This window comes from Phyllostomus discolor, chromosome 2, assembly GCF_004126475.2.
Source record: "Phyllostomus discolor isolate MPI-MPIP mPhyDis1 chromosome 2, mPhyDis1.pri.v3, whole genome shotgun sequence".
Classification (NCBI taxonomy): Eukaryota; Metazoa; Chordata; class Mammalia; order Chiroptera; family Phyllostomidae; genus Phyllostomus; species Phyllostomus discolor.
In genome coordinates, this window is record NC_040904.2 from 124,747,618 (window position 1) to 124,772,875 (window position 25,258).

The 25,258-nt window shown below is 49.4% G+C and overlaps 1 protein-coding gene across 9 annotated transcripts in view; it reads right to left on the reverse strand.

Annotated features, from left to right (window-relative positions):
• IQSEC3 (IQ motif and Sec7 domain ArfGEF 3) overlaps positions 1-25,258 on the reverse strand; it is a 112,780-nt gene that overhangs the window by 41,251 nt on the left and 46,271 nt on the right. For all 9 annotated transcript variants that reach the window (XR_004901465.1, XR_004901463.1, XR_004901464.1 and 6 more), the window contains exons 3-4: positions 12,953-13,232; positions 416-1,560 (exon numbers count right to left, since the gene is read on the reverse strand). Coding sequence is in view for 6 of the 9 variants with exons in the window: in XM_028532832.2 (XP_028388633.1) it covers positions 416-1,560; positions 12,953-13,232 (1,425 nt within the window). In the remaining 3 variants the exon portion in view is untranslated. The remainder of the gene's footprint in view (positions 1-415; positions 1,561-12,952; positions 13,233-25,258) is intronic.

Sequence of the window (25,258 nt, forward strand, 5' to 3'; positions counted from 1 at the left end):
CCTGGTCGGGTGGCTCAGTTGGTTGGAGTGTGGTCCCATTACCCCAAAAGGTTGCAGGTTCCATCCCAGGCCAGGGCACATACCTAGGCTGCAGATTATATCCCTGGTCTGGGCACTTAGGGGAGGCAACTGATCAATGTTTCTTTCTCACATCTATATTTCTCCCTCTTTCTTCCCTCCCTCTCTCTCTAAGATTAATGAAAACAGCCTTAGGTGAGGATTTAGAAAAAAATCTGTATTTGTACACAGTATCTCAAGGAGAAGTCGTGGCATGTACACCACCTGGGAGGGCACTAGGGTGATGTGCTAAATCACTTGGCACCCTGCTAATCTGTCAGTGCAGGTCCCGCCCCTTGTTTCCTGTGTCCAGGACCTCCCCAAACACATTGCCACTCTGGAGCCAGAGCTCACTTACATGTTGAAGAGGTTGAGGCCAATGCGATAGAGGCGTTTGCGCAGGGTGTCCGTGGAGAGCGTGGGTGACTTGCAGCTGGCAGGGTTCTCGCAGTGGTAGCGCGGCAGGCTCAGGATCATGGCCTGCAGGGCCTCTTTGGAGGCCGCGGCCGAGACTTCCGAGACTGATTTGGCGGACTTGGTGGACGTGCTGCTGCTGCTTAGCTTCTCCAAGTTGTCGCTGGTCTCGGCCTCAGCCTCGGGCCCGGTCTCAGCCCCTATTCCCTCCTTTCCTGTCTCCTCCTCCTTCTCTTCCTCCTCTGCCTGCGCTGCCCGGGTCTCCTCCAACACCAAGTCCTTGGCCCCGGGCGGGATGGTGTGCAGGGCCCCATCGGCTCCCTCCTCTGCGCACGTGATCTCAGCTGGTGCGTCTCTCTGGCCCGCGTCTGGGGCCACTGGAGCCTCCTGCCCGCGGGCCTGGTCAGGCTCAGCTTGGCTGGCCACGGACTCTACTGGGGCCTGTGAAGTCTGTGCGCCCAGACAGTTGGCCACTGACAGAGCGGTGGAGGAGGAGACAGAGATGTTCTGGTTGGCAATCTGCACAGTGACATCCCGGAAAGCCATCATCAGGGTGCTGCTGTGGCCCTGGGACAGGCCGGCAGCCTCGGCGGCCTCTTCCCTGAGCCCTGGACAGGCACTGTCGGGCTCCTGCATCCCCGTCTCCAGGCCAGCCGGCCCAGTGCCGGTGTGCAAGGCCTGGTGTATCTGGTAAGAGCTGCTTTCCTGCAGGGAGCACATGGTTTTGAGGCTCCAGGTGCTGAGGGCGTCATCGATGGACTTGGCCAGGGACTGCACCTGCTCGGTGAAGGAGTCCTCCAGCTCAGTGAGCGTGCCGGCGAAGGTGGGCGGCAGGGAGGGCGAGCGCACCAGCGGCAGCCCCAGGAGGCCGTAGCCCTCCATGAGCGCCTTCTCTGCCGCCAGGCTCTCCGCGGTGGGCGCACGAACCTTGCGCAGGGAGATACGACGTGGCAAGCGGCTCTCCAGGAGCGAGTTGCGGATCTTCTCAAAGTTCTTGCTGAGCTGGTACTGGCGGAAGGCGGTTTGGATGGTGCAAGCAGCACGACGGGATACCAAGTGGCCCCCGTACTTGTGTTCTAGCATTTCAATCTGCAGCAAGGACAAAGAGGAAGAGCACAGTTAAGGAAGGGGCCTTACAGCCCTTGCGAAAGATGGTGCTGCTGGCTATACCTGAAGGCAGGGCGTCACTGGCTCACCTTTGCAGGCACCCAGGAATGGGGGGCACAGAGGGGCTCAGGTCTGAAAACTAGCATGTCATGGCACGAAATACCAGGTCTTTGTCAAGACCCCTAGAAGTGCAGGTTGTAGGAATGGATTCCAGGGCTTTTTGAGGCTGCAGGGTCAGGGAGAGGGGGGTCACAGATTGCAGTAAGATGTTTCTGGTTTAGTGGTGATTTAAAATGTTCCTATCAGAGATGCGTGTGGAGGTATATATGGATGAAATGCATAATGTCTTGAATTTGTATTAAAATGCTCCATCAGGCTGGAACGGGAGTAGGGGGGAGAAAACTGTACTTGAACAATGATTGAAATAAATAAATAAATAAAAATAAAATAAAATAAAATGCTCCATCAAAAAGTGGAAGGGTTAGATGAAACAATATAATAAGAATTGTTGGAGCTGGGTGATGGTTGTAAGGCAGTTTATTACACTATTCTTTCTACTATTGTGCACATTTAAAAATAATTTAAAAATTAAACAGAAATGCTAAAAATTGCAGCTAATCCTGGTCACCTGCGTTCCCTCTCAGCATTCATGTCACTGCATTGCGGCATTCCCTGGGGCTTCATATGGGTTGGGCCTGGGATTTGATCATCTCTGTGTTCCCAGCACCCAGCCCAAGGGCTGGCACATGGTAGGTGCTCAATGATTGTGAATTTAACCAAAAGGTTGAGGGATGACTGTTTCAAGAGTGGAAGTCCCTCCAGGCTACCATGGTTTACAATCTGAGTCACCTCTGTTCTCAAAAATTCGAGCTGTGCAACCAGCGCCGGACTTGGTGGGGCTGGCTGGTGGGGGCATGCTGCCTCCTCCGGGTACATCTGAACCCAGGAAAACGTCTGATGAGGGCCCATTTGTCTTCAAGGTCTTTCTTTACTTACCTCTTCTCAGCTCTGTCCCGTCTATGGTCTTTTCTACCCTTTAGGTTATGCTCTTACTTCTCTCTTACCAGAATCTCTCAGGACAGGACTAGAAAGATGTTCCTCCCAAGATGTCAGTAATCAATAACATTTAACCATGCCTCTTCGCTGAAATTTTTGCCTTTAAATAAGGACAAGGGCTATGTTAAGAGGGTAGACAAATGGTAGCCTTGTGGGCTCCAATCAGTCCTTAGGGAAGTTTGGAAAGTGACATCGTGTTCCTGGGCCCTGAATTATGTCCTATCCACAGCCATACACCCCACTTACACAGTTCATTCCTGAATGAAGAGTCAGGGTAGGTGGGCTGAGATACACAACTCAAGGCAAGAACAGCATCATCCCTCCTGTGTTTCCCCAGGGCCATGGGTGGGGAGGGGTACAGATAGAAAGGCAATAGTTCATTTCTCAATAGAAAGAACCATTCTACCCACTTCCTGCTTGACTCAATGCAGCAGAGACTACAGCTGGAGTGACTGCCTCCTCATACTCCCAGGAGTCCCCTCCCTTTGGGGACCAGCAAAAGTACCTTCCTACCTCAGGAGACCTCACAGATATAATCCCAATCCTCATGGACAATCCCAGGTAAAATGAATGCCCTAGAACCTGTCTTCAGGATTCTCTCTTAGTCTAACCATTCAGTGACTTTACTCATCCTTGAACCAAGTGGCGTTGTGCTGGCTCTCTCCCCACTCCCAATCTCCTCTCTGAAGATAGTTGGAAAACATCATATTAAGGTGTGGATGGCCAAAAAAGCTTCCTATATGACTCCTCCCAGAAAGAAGTATTTGCATTTCACAAAGTAAAAGGCCTTAAGCAGAAGGCAGGAAGCTCTCCCTGTCCTTATGATGTTCATATTGTAGGGGCCTTCAAGGTACTCTTAAAAAAAGTCATACTAAGTGTATGTTATCTATTGCTTCTCGGCCGCCAGGCTCTCGGCAGTGGGTGCCCGAATCTTGCGCAGGGTTAGCAAGTTACCACAAACTTAGCAGCTTACAACAATACCCATTTATCTTCTCACAGTTCTGTATGTTGTTAGTCTGGGCACAGACCAGCGGGCTTCTCTCCTTGGGATCTCACCAGGCTGCAACCCAGCTGTCAGTCCTGTGAAGGCTCAGAGTCCTCTTCCAAGCTCACTGTTGTTGGCAGTTCCTCAAAATTGTGAGACTGAGGCTCAGTTACTAGAGTCTGTCTGCTGTTCACAGCCACGTTGCCCTCTTCACAACAGGGTGGTCTGCCTCTCCAAAGCCAACACAAGAGGCTCTCTCTGATGCTTCACCTTGTTTTAAGGGATTCACCTGATTAGGTGAAGTCACTGTCAATGGATTGGTAACCTAATCACCGCAGTGATCTCTCCCCTTATTCTCTAGTCCTGCCCACACTTGGGGGGGCTGTTATGCATGATGTGTACACTAGGGGGCAGGAGTCTCAGGAGCCCTCTCAGAATTCTGCCACCATACCAATTGGACAGTTGCCTACTGGGTCTTTATCTAAGTATGACCTCATGTACTTAGGAGCTCCAGAGATACACCTGCTTTCCAGGCACTTTGTTCCTGCTTTTGCAGAAATCATGCCAGAAGGGAGAGAGCACTGTAGCTCAGCTGTTCTCCCTGGAAAACTCTGGCAGGTTCTCTGAGGCTAGAATGTAGATTGGCCTTGGCTTAGGCAGGAAAATCCTCCAAGGGGAAGTATAGAGTGAGGGGGACTGACCACTTTCTGGCCCCCTTCTCCTCAACTCCTGTCTCCCTCCTACCCCTCCCCAAGCACCAAGAGAAACTGACACCAGACAGGTTTTCACACCTCTTTCCTACCTGGCCTATTCATACTTTTAGGGAAACCTCATACCTAAGAGCATTCTTTTCAGGTAATGAGGGGCTATTGGGAAAGGGAAAGTGTGAAATCCCATTGCCTGATGTGTTTCCAGACCAGTGAAGAGGTCCATCCCCCTTGCACAGTCCATCACCCTGCTTGGAAGGCAGAGGCTGGCTGAGATAACCCTAGGAAACTCCTATCAGCCACTGTCCATGCTTCACCCATGCAGAGAAGATAACCTGATTTTAAATTCTTAAATATGTTCCATCAAGTCCTCCACTTGCCTATAAACCCCATGAAGGCAGAGACTTTGCCTGCCATGTTCACTGTTTATCCCATCCCCAGTGCTTGGAGAGTGCCCAGGACATAGTGGGCCTTTAATAAATATTTACTGAAGAAAATTAAAGAATTAATTCCAAAGTTATCTTTGTGACCCAAAAAAACCTTCCTAACCTGACCTGTAACTTTCTGTTCCCAGAGGTGATGATCTCACTCTCTTGCCTCCTTTATGAGTTCACTTCGTCCTCGTCTCTCTTTTACTTGTATTTTCAACCCCCACCCTTACACTGACCCCTTCCCACCTGCCTACAGACTCTCCCAGATCTCCCAGGCTAGATAAAACACAGCTCCACTTGGCTCCCCTGCTCTGAGGCATTAGCCCAATCACCTTCTATCTCCACTGAACCTCTTGGAGAGCCCGTCTGCACCCTCTGCCTCGCTCCGTGAACAGATGCCGAATTGCCGATACAACCTGTACGCCCACCTCCTTGCCGTTTGCCTCCTGTCCCCACCAGGCTTCTAAAATGACTCTCAGGAAGGTCACCTATGATCTTTCATCACTAAATCTGATGGCCTGTCCTCAACCTTTCTCCTCTCCTGCAACTCTTCATATTTTTATCAACCTGAAGCTCTGTCCTCAGCTCTTCTGTCTCCACAGAGCTCCTTAATCCTACATTTTGACCACCAAATGCCTAAGCATGCTAGTTACAAATCATATATGTGCTACCTTCTGTTCTCCAGACACATTGTAATTATTTTTCTGGACTTCTGGACTTCCTGGAATTGTTTTCCTATGCACTTCTGGACATTTTCTGTGATTTCTGTGTTGGAAGCCATTAGAGCAGCCCCTGGTAGTTAATTAATAAGTAATTAAAAGGGAACGTATCTCTGGCAGAGCCTTTGGGGCAACTCTAAAGATGTTCTGCAGGCTGATATCTCCCCTCTAGTGTGAGGACCTCCTCTACACTGTCATAACTTCACTCTACTTTAATGGGTTGAAGAACAAACCACAGGGGATACACCCAGTCCCAAATCTGCCTCTTCCCTGCTGGTTGACTGTGGCCACATTTCTTAACTTCGCTGTCTCTCAGAGAACCTGCCAGAGTTTTCCAGGGAGATAAGATAAGGTAAGTTTTCTCATCTGTTAAATAAGGTTAATCATGTTGACTCTGTTTCTTGTTGTGAGGCTTAAGTTATTTCACATAGCACATGGTACATAGTAGAGGATCAATAAGTGGTAGCTATTTGATGACAATAATGATTATGAATGACTCCCAAATCTCCATTCTTAGCCTTGATCCTGCATTTCCAACAGCCCATGGATTCCCCCATCCACCTATGCAAAGCCATCATCTTTCCCCCACCTCACCCAAACCACCTTTCAATGATTTCCTTATATGCCTAAAAGCATGTTGGCTGTGTTGCCATCAGGTCTGGAAACTTCATTTGTCCTTGGTCTTCCTTTGCCCCACCCCCCACATATGTCCGTCTCAAAGCCCTATAGCCACGCCCCCTCTAATATCTTTCGCAGTGCAAGCGTGGCTTTCCACCACACTTGCCACAGGTGGGGAACCCTCTTTGACTCCCCACCTGGACCATACTTGGCAACCTCTTTATTGCCTCCCTGCCTCCCTCTCACCCCCACCACCTACCTTACCAACTATTACCCTGACCAATGCTCTCAAAATGCAGATGTAAACACAGGCTTTCCATTGGTTGAGACCAGGGCCCAAAAGAAGTTTATATCCTCCCTCCTGACATTTTGAAGCTGAGCAGTCTGGTCTGGCCTGCTTCCCAGCCTCTACTATACAAAGTCCATGACAGCAGTTCAACTCTGCCTAGCTCTCTTGCTCTGAGCATTTGCTCAGCCTGCAATGTTCTAACCACCCTCAAATCTCACTCCAGTCCCCTTCCCTCCAGGTAAAACTTGTCTCCTTCCTCCAAGACCTGTCCAAAATGTGTCTTGTCCAGGAAGCCTTCTCAGAGAGGCTTCCTCCCCCAACAGATGGGGTCTCTCTGCCTTGGACCCCCATGGAGAATATTGTTTTTCCCACTAATCTGTGATATTTATCTAATTCCTCATCTTCCCCCAGACTCCAACACAGCATACATTATTCAAGGCCTCTGTCATCCTCTGGGCATGCCTTCGTCATCCCCTGATCCATGTGTAGCACCACCATAGAGCCTGGAACGGAACAACTGCTCACTGTGGTACTTGAATTCAGTTGTTGGATCTTCTCCATTTGCTCCAATGCATTCAACACAACCGTCTCCCATTTATTCCAGTCTTGTGCCTGCTGCAACCCCAGCCTGCAGTGGCCCCCACTGCTTCCTCCCTGCCCTCAGTGCCCTCTTGGCACCTACAGACTGTACCTATAGGCAGGACAATAGTATCTGTCTCTGCATCTCAGGTGCCCAGCGCTGAACCAGAGCCATGGTGGGGGCTTAATAAATATTTTCAGATATGAACCAAACTGAATTCTCGCCTATGTCTCAGGGGAAAGAAAAAATCCAGGCTCTCTTCTGGATCTGGGCTTGGAGTCAAATGCTGTACTCCATCCCTACCCCTCCTCACCCAACCCCCAGCCTCTCTGCCCCACTTCACATAGTGCTTAGGGACTTGACAGTGCTCCAGATCAACTCCACCACCCCAACCCTGTTCTTAACCAGGGCCAGGGCAGAGAGTGAGTGATAGATGTGGGAGGGGAGGACAGCCTCAGGGAAGAAGGGGCCTCTGGGCCCACTGGCCAAGGAGCAGCTCTGCTCTGTTCTCTCTAAACCCCATGAATCATGGGTAATTTTGACCTCCCGTCCTCCCAAGAGAGCAATATCTTAGCTTCTGTCAGAAGAAGCACTGGAGGGGAGCTCAGAGTCTGTCTCCCTAATGAGCCTCTAAGTGTTAATTAGAACATGCTCCCTCTTTTTTCATGTTGCTACTGGGAGATGACCGCCAAGTCAGGGTAGGGAAGGAAGAGCAGCTAGCTGGGCAGCCACAGTGCTGAGGAACATTGGGAAGCCAGGTTGGTGGGGTGGTGCTACAGCTCAGCTACTCCCAGGTCACAGAGACTTCCTGTAAGTGAGCTGCACTGGGAAGCCTACTTTGAACCCCAGGTTGGGCTGTTGTCCTCTTTGGTGCTCCCCTAGTGTCCTGGGTGCCTCTCACATAGAACTACCCTTCACTGGAACAGAGCAGATAGGGGGAGGTGCTCTGTTAAAATCCTAGATTGTCCAAGTCTCGGCTGCACGAGGGATGCCCCATACCTGGGATGTATCCTTTCACAGGTTACTTTATATCACTGAGCCTTAGTCTTCTTATTCTTAAGTGCAGAGGGTAATAGTACCTAGCTCACTGGGAGATGGTGCAGATCTGGGGAGATAATGCTGGAAAACACCCAGTAGGGCCCTTCATGCCAGCTAGCATGGGTTACATGTCAGCACCTGCAGCAGAAATGTGGGCTCCTGAGCACTGGGACTGTGTCTTTTGCATTGTGGTGTCCCCAGATCTCTCACAGGCCCTGGACAGAGCAGCTGTGCAAAACCATTCCACTGAGCAGAGGGGATCCCTGGGTCCCTAGGCCCATAGGAGAGCTCTCAGCTTCAGAGCGAGAAGGTCCTCAGACACGTCCAATACAATCCCTTGTTTCACAAATGAGGAAACTGAGGCTCAGAGAATTGGAAACATAGGCACCACTTCTCCTCTTGAGGGGTGCCCCGTGGTGAGGCTAGCTCCTGAGGCTTGGGAATAGGGGATCTACTAGGGAAGGGGCTGCTGTCCAGGAGAACATGGCTTCTGCCCAGGACCCTAACTTGGAGAGCAGGCCTGGACACTACTGACAATGGCTCCATGGCCCCTGTTGGATGGCACAGAGAGCTGTGGATATAATAAGGGCATCTGTGATGGGCTCCAGTAGGCTGTTCCCCCACACTGGCAGGGGGCAGGATACATCTTTCCAGAGAGCCTTTATATATCTGGAGATCACTCCTGTGCCCTCTATGTCCTTGTCACAGCCACTTTCCTAAAGGGCCCCCCAGATGGATGTGCATGTCCCCCAAGGTTGTAGCCCTAAGGGTTACAGTGAGGCGAAGTGAGTGAGGGAGCAGAAGACGAGAGAAGCTGTGCAGAAGGTCCTGCTCACTGTTCGACTGTGGGGAGGAGATTGGGGGCAGGGAAGTGGGGAAGCCTGGGGTGGGCTTCAATCACTCATTCATTCATTCATTCACTCATGTATTCCTCCAATCATGAGCATTTCCTAGGTACCAGGGACTGTGCTGGGTACAGGAAAACAATGATTGACAAGGGCAGGGCAGCACCTAGTGCCCAGAGTGTTGGCTCCTCACACAGACTATGAAGCAAGTAGCACGCCTGGAGGTGTTCTGTGCACAATCTGCTCAACTCTATGACATCCCAGAGAAAGGCATAATCCTTGCCCCTAGAGTGGGACAGCAACTGGACAGCTCAGAGCCAGCAGTGGGGCACTCAGTCAAAGCACACAGCCAGACTCAAGGACAGCTAGGCTGACGCCTGAAGTATGAGGGGAGATCACTCACACAAAGGTGACTCGGGGACAGGTGGGGAATATTCCCAGTAGAGAAAATAAAATATGTGAAGGCCCAGAGGCAAAGGATGGCATGGGGATTTGGGGAAAGGTAAATAGGAAAGGCAGGAACCCTGAGTGGGCCAGGACATGAGCGATAGAAAAGCCTGGAGAAGTGTTTGTGATAGAAAAGCCTGGAGAAGTGTTTGTCCTACACATCTGAGGAGCCATGGAAGGCTTTCATGGCGGGGGAGTGTTTTAATCAGATGTGCTCTTTACAAGGGGGACTCAGCTGCTGTGTGGAGATTAGGTTGGAAGAGGCACAGCCTGAAGCAGGGAGATCTGTGGGGATTTTCCCAGGAGTACAGGCCAGAGAAGATGGTGGGCTGGCCTAGAGTGGGGGCAGGGGGCAAGAAAGGGCAGAATTTGGAAAACAGTTAAGAGGTAGCATTAGTGGTGTAAGGGGATGGAGCAGATGCAGGAGAGAGAGAGGAATCACAGAAAATGACCAGCTGATGGAGCAGGACTAGCAGGTTGATGGACTGGGGAAATGAGGATTGTCCAAGATTCCCTCCAGCCCAAGGACTATAGAATTTATGTGACTGGACAAGATTGCAGGATCGGAATACTAAATCCTACATCTCAAAAAAAGCTAAAGTAGAGTCACATCCTAGCTGCAGGCTTCATGCTCATCCCTATCCCCCTTCAGGTCACTGAGTTATTATTTTTCCCTTTTCCTCTTTCCAGAATCTTCTTCATGCCAGGCACTGTGTCCAGCACTGGGAATATAAGTCAAGTGCCCTGCCTCCAAGAGGGAGTCAAGTAAACAGGAAATAATGTTATAGGGCTAAGCAGCTATGACAGGGAAGGCCTGGACTAATGAATCATTGAGAAGAGGCATCCAGAGCAGTGCTGGGAGGTCAGGAAAGGCTGCCCGGGGGAGGAAGGAGTGCTGAAAGTGAGTCCCAAAGCAAGAGAAGGAGTGATGGAGGCCAATGCAGGAGTGTGGAAGGAGTAGGAATATCAGCAGTGGAGTCAAAGGGAACAGCAGGTACAAAGCCCCAAAGAAGTATGAGGCAATGAGGCCCAGAGAAGTTAAGCAACTTGCCCAATGTCACACAGTCCATTTGCAGAAGAGAGAAGTGCAGACTCAGTCTCTAGTAAATGTGTGCCATGTTTTCAATCACTTTGTTCTAGCCCCTCAATCCCATTTGCCCCTTCCCCCTACCTGCAGTGTATGCTTGGCCCAGAGAAATACTTGAGCCAGGGAATTGAGCTCCTTTCCAGGACTAGGTCCACCTAGTGTGAGGACCCCATCGCCTCTACTAACCCTCACTTGTCCTGTCCCACTCCAGCTGGCCTCACATGCAAACCCATCTATTAGAAACACGTCCACAATAAAAAAGGTCCAGGGTACTAATCAGCAGCCCAACGGCTCTCCACATCCCACCTGGTCATCAGAATGGCAGTTGTTCTCCTGCCCAAGCCGAAGTCTGTGTCCTCTTGGCTGTTACTAACTAGATGCTCCTTAAATTGCACTGTAACCTCTTTGAGGGGCAGGTAAGGACCATGCTTCTTTTCTTTTCATACCCTACTCCCTTGTGACTTTGCACATTACAGTTATTCAAAAATACTCGGTGAGCTCCTACTATGTCCAAGACGCTCTGCTAGATGCTAGGGGAAGGTGAAGGAACGATGAATAAGAGGTAGTCTCTGTCCCCAAGGAGCAGGGTCATGGGGAATTGAGAGGAATCTTTCATCCGGGCCAACTGACCATGTGTGAGCATTCCCAGGAACACAGAACTCACTACCTCCCAAGTTAGACATGCTTTATGTGTAGCAGCTTTAACTGTTAATCAAGCTAGAAGCTTCTTCTCCAATAGCTTCCATTCAATAGTACCACTATTTTACCTAGAATGATAGAAAATACACCTAATGCCTTTATCACATGCCAGAACTTCCATATTTAAAGCTTGTTTTCATGTCTACAGTTTTTCCATATTACCCCAGCCAATCCTATTCTCCTTCTTAGAAGGACTTCAGGATTCTCATCTTCCCCATTAAGTGAAGCCCCCAGAACCAAGCGCAGACTCCAGACAGGCCCTGACCAGTGTGGGGCTCTGGCCAGCTGGTCCTTTTTCTGGGGCCTTGCCTGCCCTTCTGTGATGGCTGCTGTGCTCCTGCTTCCCCAGCCGTTGGTTCACCTTGAGCTCACAGTGAACTGAGATCCTAAGGCCCTTCTCCCAGGACCGAGCCTGCCCACCCTATACTGGTCCTGTGGGCTTTTCAAAGCAAGGAGCAGAACTTTAGATTTTTCCCTATCTTATTTGATTTATTTCATTTAAACCATCTTTCTGTCATGATGAGATATTTTTAAAATCTTGGATTCTATCATCAAGGTATTAGCTGTCCCCTATTAGCGGTGTCATTGGAAAGCAGTACCTTGTTACAAATGACTGAACTGGGCAAGACCAAGGACAGTACCCCACTCACACGTGGGAATTGGCACTGATGGAAAAATAAACGTTTTTGAGAATTCTGTTTGAGAACAATCCACCTGACTATATTGTGATCTAATCTACTTTTTGTCATGTCTACATAGATATCATAAGAGATTTTGTCAACTTCTTTATACCCCAAACTACAGCGGGCCCCTGACCTAGGATAATAGCTTGGCATAGACGCCTAAAGAAAGAAATCAGGTTGGTTTGGCTTGACTCAGCCTTAGTGACCTTTCTACTAGCTTCCACTTCCAAGACTCACCTTGTGACTGGGCTAAAGACTGGTTCTTCAGAACCTACTCATTTCAGAGCAAAAAGGACTTCAGAGATGATTCAAAGTCAGATTCCCAATTTTGCTGACCAGAAACCAATGCCCAGAGTGCTTAACTGGCATTCCTGAAGTCACAGAGTTAACTAGAATAAGAACAAGAATTGGATGCCCTAGCTATGGCTCCAAGTTCAATGCTCTTTTTTAATAGCACAAAGTCATAATATCTTTCTCTAAGCGCGAGCGCGCGCGCGCACACACACACACACACACATCTTCCTTCAGGTCTCTTAATTGTCCAACAAGAAAATCTGTGGCATTATCATTGTGGGGAGTTGGGTGGGGACCCCCATGACTGGTCATTTTCTTCTCCTGCTTCACAGATTAGAAGATGAGGCCTAAAAACCCTCAATAGGATTTGCTCCCCAAAAGGGGAGCTTTGGACTTCCCCCAATCTGGCTTAATCTTGGGAATCCTCAATCTACCAGGAGACCATTCTCTTTGAACCTCATTTGAGCCTGTGTGTGCCCAGACAAGGGACTTGCCCCTTGAGTGAGCATGTAAACTGGGCTATCTCATCTAAGTAGCAAGTGTGGATGGGGCTTCCCCAGAGAACAATGGGCCATTTGCCTAGTGCTTTGTGGGGCATTTTAGGCTTCCCGCACATGGAGAGACGAGCACAGCCCTGGACAAAGTGTCGAAAGGCCTGACTTGCAAGGGTGTGACCCTTCCATGAGGGCTGGTTGCACTGGGTCCTGGGCTGTGGGGAAGAGCAGATTACTTAGTTCAGTTTGAGAGAACAGATGGCAAAAGAGCTATAGCTACAGCAGAGGTGGGCCCAGTGGCTTTTCACCTCACCAGTTTGGGAGATCTCTGGTACCCTGGACAGTTCCCAAAGGTATGGCCCCTTCACCACCCTTCCCACCCCCCTTGGAGGCCCTGTGTACCTGTTTATTCTTTAGGTCAAGGGAGAGTTCGTAATCAGAGGCAGCAGGGGTGTGGGAGCAGAGCGCTGTCGCCAGGGCAGGCTGCTGCCGGCCAGGTGAGGCCGCGAGGTGGGGGCCAGCCCTCGGGGAGGCACCCCCTGTCCCTGGCCGCTCCTCCTCCTCCTGCAGCTCCTGGGCTTGAGCCTTCAGGGCATGGGCACTGGGTCTGCTGGCTGCCACCGCTGCCGCTGCCACCACGGAGTCCTCCATGCCCCCACTGGCCTGGGCGCAGGAGCCGTCACTGTGAACAAAAGGCAACGGTGCTCGGTGCTCGGTTGGGGGACAGGGGGACAGGGTGCATGTGGGTGTGGGTGTGGGGGAGAAACTGGGCACCCTGGCAGCCATAAGCCTTCCTACTGGTGGGGCTGGTGGAGGTGTCTCCTGCAGCCCCCTTTAAGAAGGAACTATCTTGGTAGGGAATAGCCCCAGGCAAGGAGGAGGATCTAAACTTAGGGAGGGTATCTCATGCAGATGGAAGGAGCAGCTACAACCAGAGGTCATGGACCTCTGCTTAGAAGCAGTAGAGCTGAGTGGTTAAGAGTAGATTCCCTGGGTTAAATAAAATGTGGGCTCTGCCGATTAGCTGTGGGACTCTGAGCAGATTACTTAACCTTACTGTACTGGCTTCCCACATCTGTAAAATGGGCATAATGGTAGTATCTACCTCATAGAAATGGTAGAAGACTTAGTTAAAATTCTTCAAACAGTGCCTAGTTCATGGTAATTGCAGCATATAAGTATTAACTATCATAATTATCAGTGGGCTAGCTCTCTGGCCATTGGCTTAGGTAGCCTGAGGGAAGTAACCCACACTGAACGAGCTCTATTTTTGCCCAGACGAATCTGGAGAATGGAGTGATGCTTATAGGCCTGGCTCAGACATAAAGCTCCCCTGGGGCAGGTGGACACCAGCTCTTTCAGGCTGTGTCTGTGAAGAAGAAGGTTCTTGCCCTGCAGGTATGGGAAGTGTCTGTTCCTCCCTGGCCCCTCCTCTTCTCCTATGAAGCCACCAGCAGGCTCAGCTGTAGCTGCTGTCAACCTGACCACTATAAGAAGACACCTGCTTTCAGGGCTGGTGCAGTTCAGGGGACTGAGCACTGGCCTGTGAACCAAGGGGTCACTGGTTCGATTCCCAGTCAGGGCACATGCCTGGGTCATGGGCCAGGTCCCTAGTTGGGGGTACATGAGAGGCGACCACACATTGATGTTTCTCTCCCTCTCTTTCTCCTTCCCTTCCACTTGCTCTAAAAATAAAACAAATAATTTTTTTTTTCTTTTAAAGAAGAAGAAGTCACCTGCTGGTTGGAACAGCACACCCCATCATGCCCTGGGGCATTAGTTCACTTACATTGCTCCCTTCCCCAGTCAGCCTCCAAGTTCTGCCCTTCCCTCAAGGCTCAGTGCTACCCTATCTCCTCCAGGAAGCCTTCCTAGGTGACTCTAGCTTTCCCTGCTCTATCTGCTGGAGTACTAGGAGCTGCACTTAGAGAGTCACTGTGTATTTCACAGAGGAGGAGAAACATCGTTGCTCACAGTATGGGCTCCAACCCAAGCTCTGCCACTGTGTGGCTTTGGTCAAGTTGCATTTTCTCTGAGCCCTGGTTTTCTCATTTTTAAAACAGAGGTCCTAGTACCTACTTTCCTGGGTTATGGTGGAGGGGGTAAAGGAGTCAGTATAGGTAAGGTGTTTAGCACAGTGCCTGGCAGAGTAAATGCTCAATCAACATTAACTCCTTTTCCCCCTATCTGTCCGCTCCCAGAGGCCAGGGCATATATCCAATTTGATTCCTTCTCCCACTTAGTGCTGGGCAAAGTTTGAGTGCTCAGTAAATATTTGCTGATGACAGAATTAAAGAAAAGCCAAGGGCCAGAGGATGGCTTCTGCAGTAGACAATGATAGCCAGTCAGGACTAAAAGGGACCCTGAGGTCATCTAGTTCAGGCTTCCAATCTCCCCTTTTCACAGAAGACAAGCAGGGGCCCAGGGAGGTGGGGAGGCATAATCAGAGAGCTAGGCAACCTCAGGACTTCCTTATTTCTTCCAAGGCTTTGCCTCCATGTCAGATGCCCCAAATCACACCAGAGACTGGATCTCTTCCTGTTGCTTCCACCTAACTTTGGAGCCTCCTGGTGCTAGAATAACCAAGGGCAGGGTGAAGGACCATCTGTCCTGTCAGCATTGTCCTGTCCCCACCCCCTCACCCCCGATAAAGGAGAGCTCATTGGCCTATCCTGAAACCAGTAGCCTGCAGCTCCCTAAGGCACCCCTCCTTGCTATTGTGTATTCCTATGCTCTGCTACTCTGTCATTTCTTGTGTGGCCACCAGTGAAGCTACATGGTTGGATGAGTTCTAGATATCTGATTTTTTTTAACCAGTATCACCAGGAGGTTCTTTCAAAGCTCTAACTTCAACTCCTCTTATGAAAGTATATGCTCATTCTTCCTGCAGGGCACCTGGAAATAGCCCTGTCCGTCTGTGAGCACAACCTGTTTCAGGGCTCCTGGAGGGCAACATTCAGTCTCATCCATCTCCTTTACAACTGTCCTTGGTACTGATGCCCAAGGACATCACCCCAAAATGTTTCACTTGGAAAGGTTTTAGAGAACTGGTGGCTACTCAGGGCTACAGACACCTTTAAAAATAGCCCTTTGTTTTCTTTGATTGCTGGAGTGTGCTTGGCAAGAGGTTCTGACAAGGCCGATAGGTAAATACACCTGCTTCCTCCTCCCTTAGGCAAAACAACTGTGAGGCACATTCCATGCCATTTCCCCGAAGCGCCCAGTGCACCACAGTACCAGTTGGCCAAAGCATGGCCTGACCATTAATGAACCTGTGTCAGCTTCCTTCTTTTCTGTGTCTCATTCCTAACTCCTCTATTGACACTTCTTAGAGTCACCTTGTCCCAAATAAACTATGTGTGTTAAAACAAAACAAAATTTTAAAATAGCCTTCTTTGTGAGCCACCTCTCAATATAGCCAAAGGTTCCAAGGCCTTCTCACCTGAACTCATTCACAGGGCCTAGGAGTTCCCTAGGGCTGCCCCAGCTGCCTTCTCCAGCATATGCACATGTGTGCACATGCATGTGTGTGCACATGCACACACACACACTCATGCACACACAGTGCCTCTAAAGATCTGTGAGGCTCTGAGTAATTCATGTCCTCCTCCTGGGTCAGTTTGACCCAGTCGCTCCTCCTCTTCACCAGTCACATGAGAGAAACTACCTTGTCTCTCAGGATCCTTCCAGCTCAGACATTCGGTGAAGTTGGATTCCAGTCCAATGAGACCCACCAACCCCAAGGTTCCAGGCTCTTTGGCTGGTGGAACCAGCTCCACTTTTGCCCACCTATGTGCACAGGGACCTGAGAGACTGTGGCCCTCCCTGATATATAGTTAAAAGAGGAGAAACAGGACCCTTCCTTAGGCCTCTCCACAGACTTGTGTGATAGAAAGTGACTGACTATGAAAACCCAGGATGGCTGTCATCAACATGGCAAAGTTTAGATTATATAATGGAGGGCAAAGAACATGGGCTTTGGTTTCAAGAAGACCTGGGGTAGAACCCTGGTCTGCTATGAACTGTGTGACCTTGATCAAGTTACTCAACCTCCTCATCTATGGAATGGGCACCCTAATAACTCTTTGGCAAGGCTGCTGTGAGAAGTAAATATAGCTTGCAAGGCACCTAGTACAGTGCCTGGCACACAGTAGTCCTTGGTAAGTGGTGATGGCAGTGTTGGCTGCATTCTGAGCTGGAACCCTATAGCATGGAGTCTCAAAGGAATCCCCAGAAAAACATCATGGAGAATTCATAAGTGGAAAGTTTCCTCAACATTTAGTCTTCCTGTCAGCTTTCACAAAACAGAAAAAATAGTGTTTTTTCACCATACCTCTGGGCTTTCCCCAGCCCTCCCAGGGCATCTGGAGAAGACTGAAGATGGACTGGCTTCCCTGAGGCTTCTTCCCACCCCTGTTCTCCAATCATGGGAGTGACAACACGGTGAAGGGCCTTGCTCTGGGGTGTCCCCAAGTCATGGGATCCATGGCTTCTGAGGAATCTGTGTACATTCACCACTTACAAGCAGTCCCCTTAACTGTTGCCACCACAGTGTGGGTATCCCCCGGGTGGGCATTTGTCCAGTGCCCATTGTGTGGATTTGCTCTTTGGTTGCTTTGTTAGGGAGCCGTGGAGGCCTGAGTGTTCAGCACCTCTGTGTAAAGACTGAACATCAACAGAATGTTCCCAGCTTCTGCTCCACTTTCTGCACTCCATCTATAAAAATGGTCCAAAGAAAGAGGTTTGAACCTTCATCCTAGGCTGTCACAGCTGGAAGGACCATCTACTTCAATCCATGGTCTGTTGTGGAATCGGAAGCCCATTGTTCCAGTGCCTGGTACATCACTCCTCCCGACACAGTCTGCATGTTCCTTAGGCTTCCAGAGTTTGCTGGGCTGACCTCACACCCTGAAGCTGACACCCTTAGTGGATCAGATTTCAGGCAGCCTGGCACTTGGACAGGAATCATGTGGAATTCACTCTGTGACCTGCATAGCTTTTTGTAAGCCCCTCCCTTGAGCTCCTGGTGATCATAGCTGCCTTGGGCTCCATGTCCAGCTGCAGAAACAGAACATAATGGTAGTCCACTAGCCTGGAGAAACTCAAGGTCACTGCTGACAAATGGGAGAACACTAGTCACAAGAATCTTCCCTGGGATGGGGCATCCACTTGAGAAGGTAAAAAGTAGGCTGTGAGTGGCACCAAAGTGAGAAAGCTTATTAGGCTGATACATATACAGGGGCCCAGGCCATCCATGGCAGTTATTATACACATGAGAACACAGGATTTGAGTATGGAAAATGAAAGTCTTTGAGAAATTGAGGGAATAAGAGTTGCTCAGAGGAATTTTATATGTGCCCAGGACCAGAATGATCTGCATGTTGGAGCTGAACATCCCATCAGGGAGGATCACTTGTGTGGAAAGCCAGCTTGTGCTCAGAAGGATGCTGGGTGCCCGCTGAGTGTGCTTGTCTTGGTGCATATATGACTCCCCTGGGGTTCCAGGGGCCACTCCAGTTTATCTACCATCTCTGCTCTCAGAGCTGACTTCCTAAAATTCAGACACTTTAATGCCAGCTCTCTGCTCAAAACCCACTAGTGACTTTCCAATACTGCTGGGATAAAGGCCACCTGTGTGGCACTCGAGAGTATTCATGATCTCACCCAAACCTCCCTTTCCAGCCTTATCCCACTGAGTGACCATCCACACTGAAATGCTCCCCAAACCTGCCAAGCCCTCTCAGATCACTATGCTTCTCACATGACTTCCTTCTGCCTGAAATGCCTTCTCCCCTCCATGCCCCTACCCTACCACCCACTCCTTTCTCTGACTTGTCAACTTTCAAGACTTACTCATTGCCCCCAAGAAGAGTCAGTCCACCTACCACTGCAATATGATCTAATAATTCTTGCCACTTGCCTCTCTTCTAGCAACAACATTTTGTGCTCTAATTATTCATTGATGTGTCTTTCTCCTCCACCAGACTGTGCCATGTACACCTTTTTCTCACAGGTGCTTATCACAGTGGGCTGGCTCATGAAGCATGTTAAATAAATGTTAAGTGAATTGGATGATGGATAGACATCTGGGTGGATGGGTGAATGAATATCATTTCATCTGTACTACTTTCCCAAGAGCAGAGATACCAGGGTGGGTTTGGTGATGCACCACCCAGACCCTCCTTTAAGGAACAACGTCTTGCCCAGATTTGGGAGTGCTATTGGACACTGTCTTCAGTGGTCAGCCCCATCAGCCACTTCAGGGATTGTCTCAGTTGAAGAGAGATACTTGGCCCAAAGTCATGTCTTTCCCAGGGCTGACTGCATTTCATGATGAATTGAGGTGGTGATATGAAGACTTAGCCATTTGGACCCAACATGAGGTAAGTTGATAGGTCACTCTCATTCCAGAGCTGGCCACAGGATTGGCCAAGTCTTCAGTTGCACCTCTGTTACATTTGGGTTCTCCCTTTGCCCCATGCTGTGTTCTTCCCCTCCCTTCTGTGGGTATTGATCACAAGTGCATCCCCTTGTAAATATTTGGCACCCTGAGCTCAGTGTCTGCTTCCTGGAGAACCCAATCGGTGACAGATACCCAGCTTTTCCTTTTCCTTCCTTTTTCTTGACAGCCAGGACTACCCTGGTCTCCCTACCCCCAGACCTGTGAGCCTTTCTGGGTTCCAGCACCTTTGACAAGAACTCTGGGCTTTCTTCCCAGAAAAATGCACATTACTTCAAGTATGACAATTTTACTTCCACATTCAGAGGTCTTACAGACTCTGTGAACCCAGGCTAAAAACACTGTACTGAAGAGATGATCATGGATTATCTTCCACATGCTGAGGACAGTGCCAAGTATGGCAGGCAGCCCTGATCATACGGAGAAACTGTTTAGGGACCACATACTATAGAGCTTTCAGACATTCATCACTATTGTCCTCAACACTGATGAAATTCTCATTCACAAGTAAGAAGGCTTGAATTGAGAGAGGCCCCTGGCTCTGCAACTTAATGAGCTGGTGATCTTCAGCACCTTACTTACAGTAAGATACCTTACTTTTCTGCACCACAGTTTTCTCATTTGCAACATGAGGATGTGAATATCTCTCTTCCAAGAGAGTGATGAAGTGAAATGACTTCCTAGATTGGGATGCTGGCCACCACAGGATATTTAACCTTTCTGTAAGAGCAATGAGTGACAAGGAGGGCACCTGGCAGGACCCTGGCATGTGTGTTTCTGTGGCCCCTGCCAGGAAGCTGAGTCCCTGTGAGGAGCTAGAGGGGACAGGAGGGACTGAAGAGCTGTGTGAGGGTGAGGAGAGGGCATGGGCTCTGCTTGGAGAGAAGACATCAGGGGCAGGGGCACCAGGCTCACGCTTCCATACCAGAGGCTGGCTTGGCTGGTGGTGGCCCTTAGCACAAAGGTGGAGAAAGGAATGAGGAAGAGCTGGAGGGCCAGCCCTGAGATTTGTTGGTACTGATGGTGGTGGGCAACTTGTGTGTGTGGGGTGGTGGGGGGGGGGTGCTGCGGGGAGCTGCTCTCCCGTCTGCGTGTGGCTACAACAGTAATTACTAGAGACTTGCTAGGAGTGTTTGTAAGGCTGCTGGCCTCCTCAGGCTGGATGACTGCCCAACACTGGGTTATCCCAGACTAGGCCAGGTTTTTTTAAGGTCTTCTGGGACAAAGAAAGGAGGCATTTTCTAGATAAAAGCTAACAACATGCCTCACATGTCAAGATTTTTCAGCCTTTACTGAAACACTTCTGTTTTGCCCTTGTCTGAGTCAGGAGAGTAATCTTAGATGGTCAGAATAGTCATCGACCAGGAGAAGCCAAGTGTCCTTTGAGGTCCCAGATGGCACTGGGGAGGGCTGAGGCGAGCAGAGGCCAGAGGTAAAGGCCTCTGCGATGATTCAAAGAACAGGCTGGAAAATGCTGCCCGAGGTGGTGGAAAGGGCCCTGGGAGTCAGGGTCCAATGTCACTTCCATCTGCAGCATTCAGTATGACCTTAGGAACATAAGGCTTCTCTCTGGACCTCTGTTTCCTCAACATGAAGTGGACAGTTAGAGCAAGATGCTGTGACATCTGGAAGGAAGGAGGGACCCAGCTTTCTCTCTCTTCTTCTCTCCCTCAGAAGGAACCCCTTCCTTCTGCACCAGCCCTGCTGATGCCTACCAGTCAGCCCTCAACACCGAAGGACACAGCACAAGCCTCCCCTTGCCTCCCTATGTCATTTAATCCATGCCAGCACCTCCTCTGGCCAGTGGCTCCTTGACCTACATTATCTAAGCTGGAAGCCGGGTCTCAGAATAGAAACCCCTGGAGGTGGGCAGCTGTGGCTTTCTGGGCTCATCCACTCGCAGAGGCTGCCCTGACTTCATTGGTTTTGACAGATGCGTCTCCCTCCCATCTCCCCAGGGCTCTGAGAGAGTAAATTATTCTCTCCTTTCCGCTCCTTGGAGAATCCAGACTTTGGCCTCACAGCTGTTCCAAAAGGTGCTGGCCAGTTTGGTTTGTCTGTAGGGCTTTCTGTCAAAGGCAGTGCATTTCTCTGAGCTTGCGCCCTCCCCACACCCAGGCCAACAACAGCAACAAGGCCCTCACTCGAGGTGGGTCACGGGAGCAACTCAGGCAGCCTGTCCCCAGATGTCCAATGTGGAAAGCACCCCTGCTTAGCTCACACCACAATGGAACATTAGCACCTGCGTGTGTCGGAACCCGGTGTACCCCAGGAAGGTCTTATCTAGAGGTTTCCTCAGCACAGCTTCCTCACAAGCTCCCAAGCTGGCCACACTGACCAATGCCATCTTATTGCCTCTGGAATTCTAATATTTTTGAGTATTTTATTTTCTCACAAACAGGCATGGATCTGTAGCAAAATCAAGCCCTAAGCACATCCTGCCTTTTCCCTGCCCCCGCCACAGCACACAGTTTCATAAGTGCACCCCTCTTCTAACCCCGGCAGACAGAACTCAGTGTGCACCTAAATGCACCTCGGATCTTCTCACCTTTTTTGCCTGCTCACATCATTACTCCTAAGATACAATGTTTCTCCTCCCAAAGTTCTCATCTTACCAACCTTAAGATGAAGTTCTGGAACCACTCCCATTAAAGCCATCCCTGAACACACAACCTAAAGTAATCTCACAGCTGGTACAGACAGCACTTAATATTTATAGTGCAGTGAACTCTGGCTTTTATTTAATTTGTTCTTTTATTATGAACTACTCTGTAATGCAAATATGAATAACATATGTGTCCTGGCAGGTGTGGCTCAGTGGATTGAGTGCTGGCTTGAGAACCAAAGGGTCACCAGTTTGATTCCCAGTCAGGGCACATGCCTGGGTTGCAGTCTAGATCCCTAGCTGGGGGCATGTGAGAGGCAACCAATCCTCTTTCTCCCTTCCCCCCTCTCTAAAAGTAAATAAATAAAATCTTTTAAAAAAAGCCTAAATATGAATAACATATGTGAAGTATAAAGAAACATATATACTTGTACCCAGCTCAAAAAATAGCACATTAGAAGCCTTTAATACCCCGTGCATTCCTCCTTCCCTCCACAGCAGATTCCCTGTCCTGAATTTGTGTTTACCATTCCCCAGATTTTCCTCCAGGGCAGATTCCCTCCTATCTTTATGTAAGCAGTGGTGGCTGCCCAGCAGGAACACCAAGAGTTGGATGGGGATTTGGAGGAGGAGGCTCAGGAACACTCTAGGTCTTGCCCATTATTCCAGCAAGGAAGACTTTCAGGAAAGAAAATGGACTTGTCCCGTGAGGACTTACCCCTTGCTGGCCCTTTGTGGCCCGGGTATGTAATGATCTCCAAATGGACCACGGGGATTGCCAGGAACCACACAGGTGATGCTGGGAGTGGTGTCCTGAAGAGAGGTGTCAGCTGCTCACCAGCTGGGAGCCGGACCCAGGGTGTGAGTGCCTCTGGAGCCCCTGAGAGGAGGGAGCACATGAGGCCGCGGGCCGTGCTGGCCAGCTCCCAATCAGGGGCAGCACTGTGGCGACTCCAAGTGTGGGCTCAGAATGCTGGCTCTGCCTTTCACCCGCCGTGTGCCCCTGGGCAAGTTGCTTAACCTCCCTGTGCCGCATGTTCCTCTTGGTGAAAGAACTAAGAAGTGATATATGTCAAAGGCTAGGTAAGCCCTCTGCAAGTGGCAACTGTCTTTTTCCTTTTTAGGATTTCCAACATGCTATTTTGCTAATAAGAAAAATTGTTAAAAGCACTCCTCAGCTTTCCTATAATATTATTAAAAAACTAAAAGTGTAGGAAGGATGTGATTTCAGAATAAAGAACACTCCTTTAACTAGAACTATCATTTTTTATGGGTTTGGTGTCTTGTACTGGAGTTCTTTAGGTGGCGAAACATTGGACTTTACTGTGTGGTATTATTACTGAAGTTCTGAAGTAGGGACGATGACCAGAGAAGCTGACCAGAAGGCAGTAAGAGCCGAGAGGAGTGCAGCGAGTATGACATTGAGAACCAGACAGACTGACTTTGGTTAAAATCTGGCCATTGTCTATGTGGCATTGGGCTACTTCCTTAACTTCTCTGGTCCTGTCTCCTTGTGTGTGAAGCTCAGATACCTACCACATGATTTTGCTAGAAGAATTAGTAAAATAATGTCCATAAACCTTCTGACACCTATTGGATACTGGGTAAGTGTAGCTTTCCTACTCTAATCTGGGCCTGTTGTGCTTCCCCAGCTTCTGGCTCAAGAGTAATTACTCCCCGGAGAGCAGAGTCCCCGTCTTATTCTTCTCACTCTCATGGAGAGCCCTCTGAGGGTCACCTACACAACCATGTGTGAGCACAGCCCAGCCCAGAGGCAGGGCATGAGACCTAAAGTCCCTTCACTTCACCCTCGTCCCAGTCCAACCCAGATCAGCTCTACCTCACCCCAGCAGAGTAGATGTTCCTTTCCAGGGAAGCATATCTTTCCATCTCCTCACAGGCTCAACTGCAGCACATGCCAGGAGAAAGTTCTCTGATGGTCTACAGGTGCTTATGGCAGTCAAGTGTGTGTTTGCCAAAACAAGAGTCTTGTGACACAAGAGGTAGAAATGGCAGAATTACCTCTAGTGCAGGCTATTGCTATGGACATCCATCAAGTTAGTATGGAGAAAAAGTTCTACCTGTTTCCCTACAGTCACCTTCCTTATTGTCACCTTTCTTACTGGAAGTCCTTCCTAATGTCTAGTTTCAATCTTATTTGCTGCAGTAGGAACCACTCACAAGCTTACAATAACAGAATGGCCCTGCCATTTCCCACATGTCTGTGGGTTTCGTGGGTCACTTACACAAATGTTTTGAAGGAAGGGACAATGTAGGACACACTGGTTTTGGGAAGAAGCCTCAGAAATCCCAGCTTGGAGAGCCCTCCACAGGCAGGGCAGGAGTCAGTGCCAGGCCATAAACATTTCCCTGAGATGGCTAAATGGTCTCCTTCTCTTAGAACAGAGAGCAAACTGGCAAGAAGATTTTCCTGATAAAAATGCCTCTGCTCTTAATCTCATCCTAGCCTGCCCCATAACAGCCTGGTGGTGGGTTAAATCATAACCTCTTGCGCCCCCATGTCTAGAAAAATCTTTTTCCCTGCCTCATTGGCATTCATCTGGGCCTTTAGCTCCTTCGATCTCTTCCCCAAACTGGTTCCTCATTTCTCAGAGTCAGTCTCTCTCCCTCTCTCTTTCTATCTCTGTCTCTCTGTCTCTCAGATAGTAGGCTTTTCCAGTCAATGTTCTGTATTTCATGGGGCCAGGCTTGAATAGAAAATCAAAAAAACTGCTCCTCCTCCATGCCCATCACCCCCATCCAAGGGAGGGAGGGACCCTGTCCGTGAAGGGCAGGGCTCAATGGCCCTGAACAACATGCAAGGTAGTGTGTCCCTCGCTACCTGCCATACCAGATCTCTGCCACCAGGACCCCTTCCCTGAAGCAGTGAGCCATTCTCTCTAAACTGTGTCTCTAGCCCCTTCTCCTGGGACTCCGGGGTCCTAACTGGTTTCTCCTCTCTGCTCTTGAAAAATCCAGCTTTAAAATAGCTAGCATTTATTGAGTGCTGACTATATACCAGACTCCTTGCCAAGCATCATCTCATTTAACTCTCCCAACCACCCTAGTGGTAAGTGGTTAGAGGTAAGTGGTACTGACATCCACATTTTAAATACAGATAAGTAAATCGAGGATTAGAACGCTTAAGTAATTGAACCAAGGTTACAGAGTTTGTAAGTGGCCCAGTCAGGACCAGAACCCAGGACTAGCACCATATTCAGTGCTCCCTTGAAGTCTTTCTGAGCTGGTCTTCTAGCTCAGGGCATTCCTTTACCAGCTTTTCCCCCTCTCTTCCTTTCCACCCTAGAAGGGAATCCACAAATATCATCTGGCACTCAGCCTTCTGCTCTTGGACAAGAAAGGGGACTCATATTTTAAATTCTTTATTGATCAGTAATTAAGAGTATCCTGTTCACCAGGACCATTTTTCATTGGATTATGGAAATAATCCAATTGGATTATTTCATTGGATTTCATTTCATTATGAATTAGTAAACTCATGCTAATATGCTACATCAGTCTCTCATGAATTTGTCTCTGGTGAGTCAGTTTCCCCGGAATCAGAGGGCCTAGGATAGCCTAATTGATCTCCAAAGCTGCAAAACCTTGGCGTAGACTTAGAACGCGGTGACTACCCCATGAT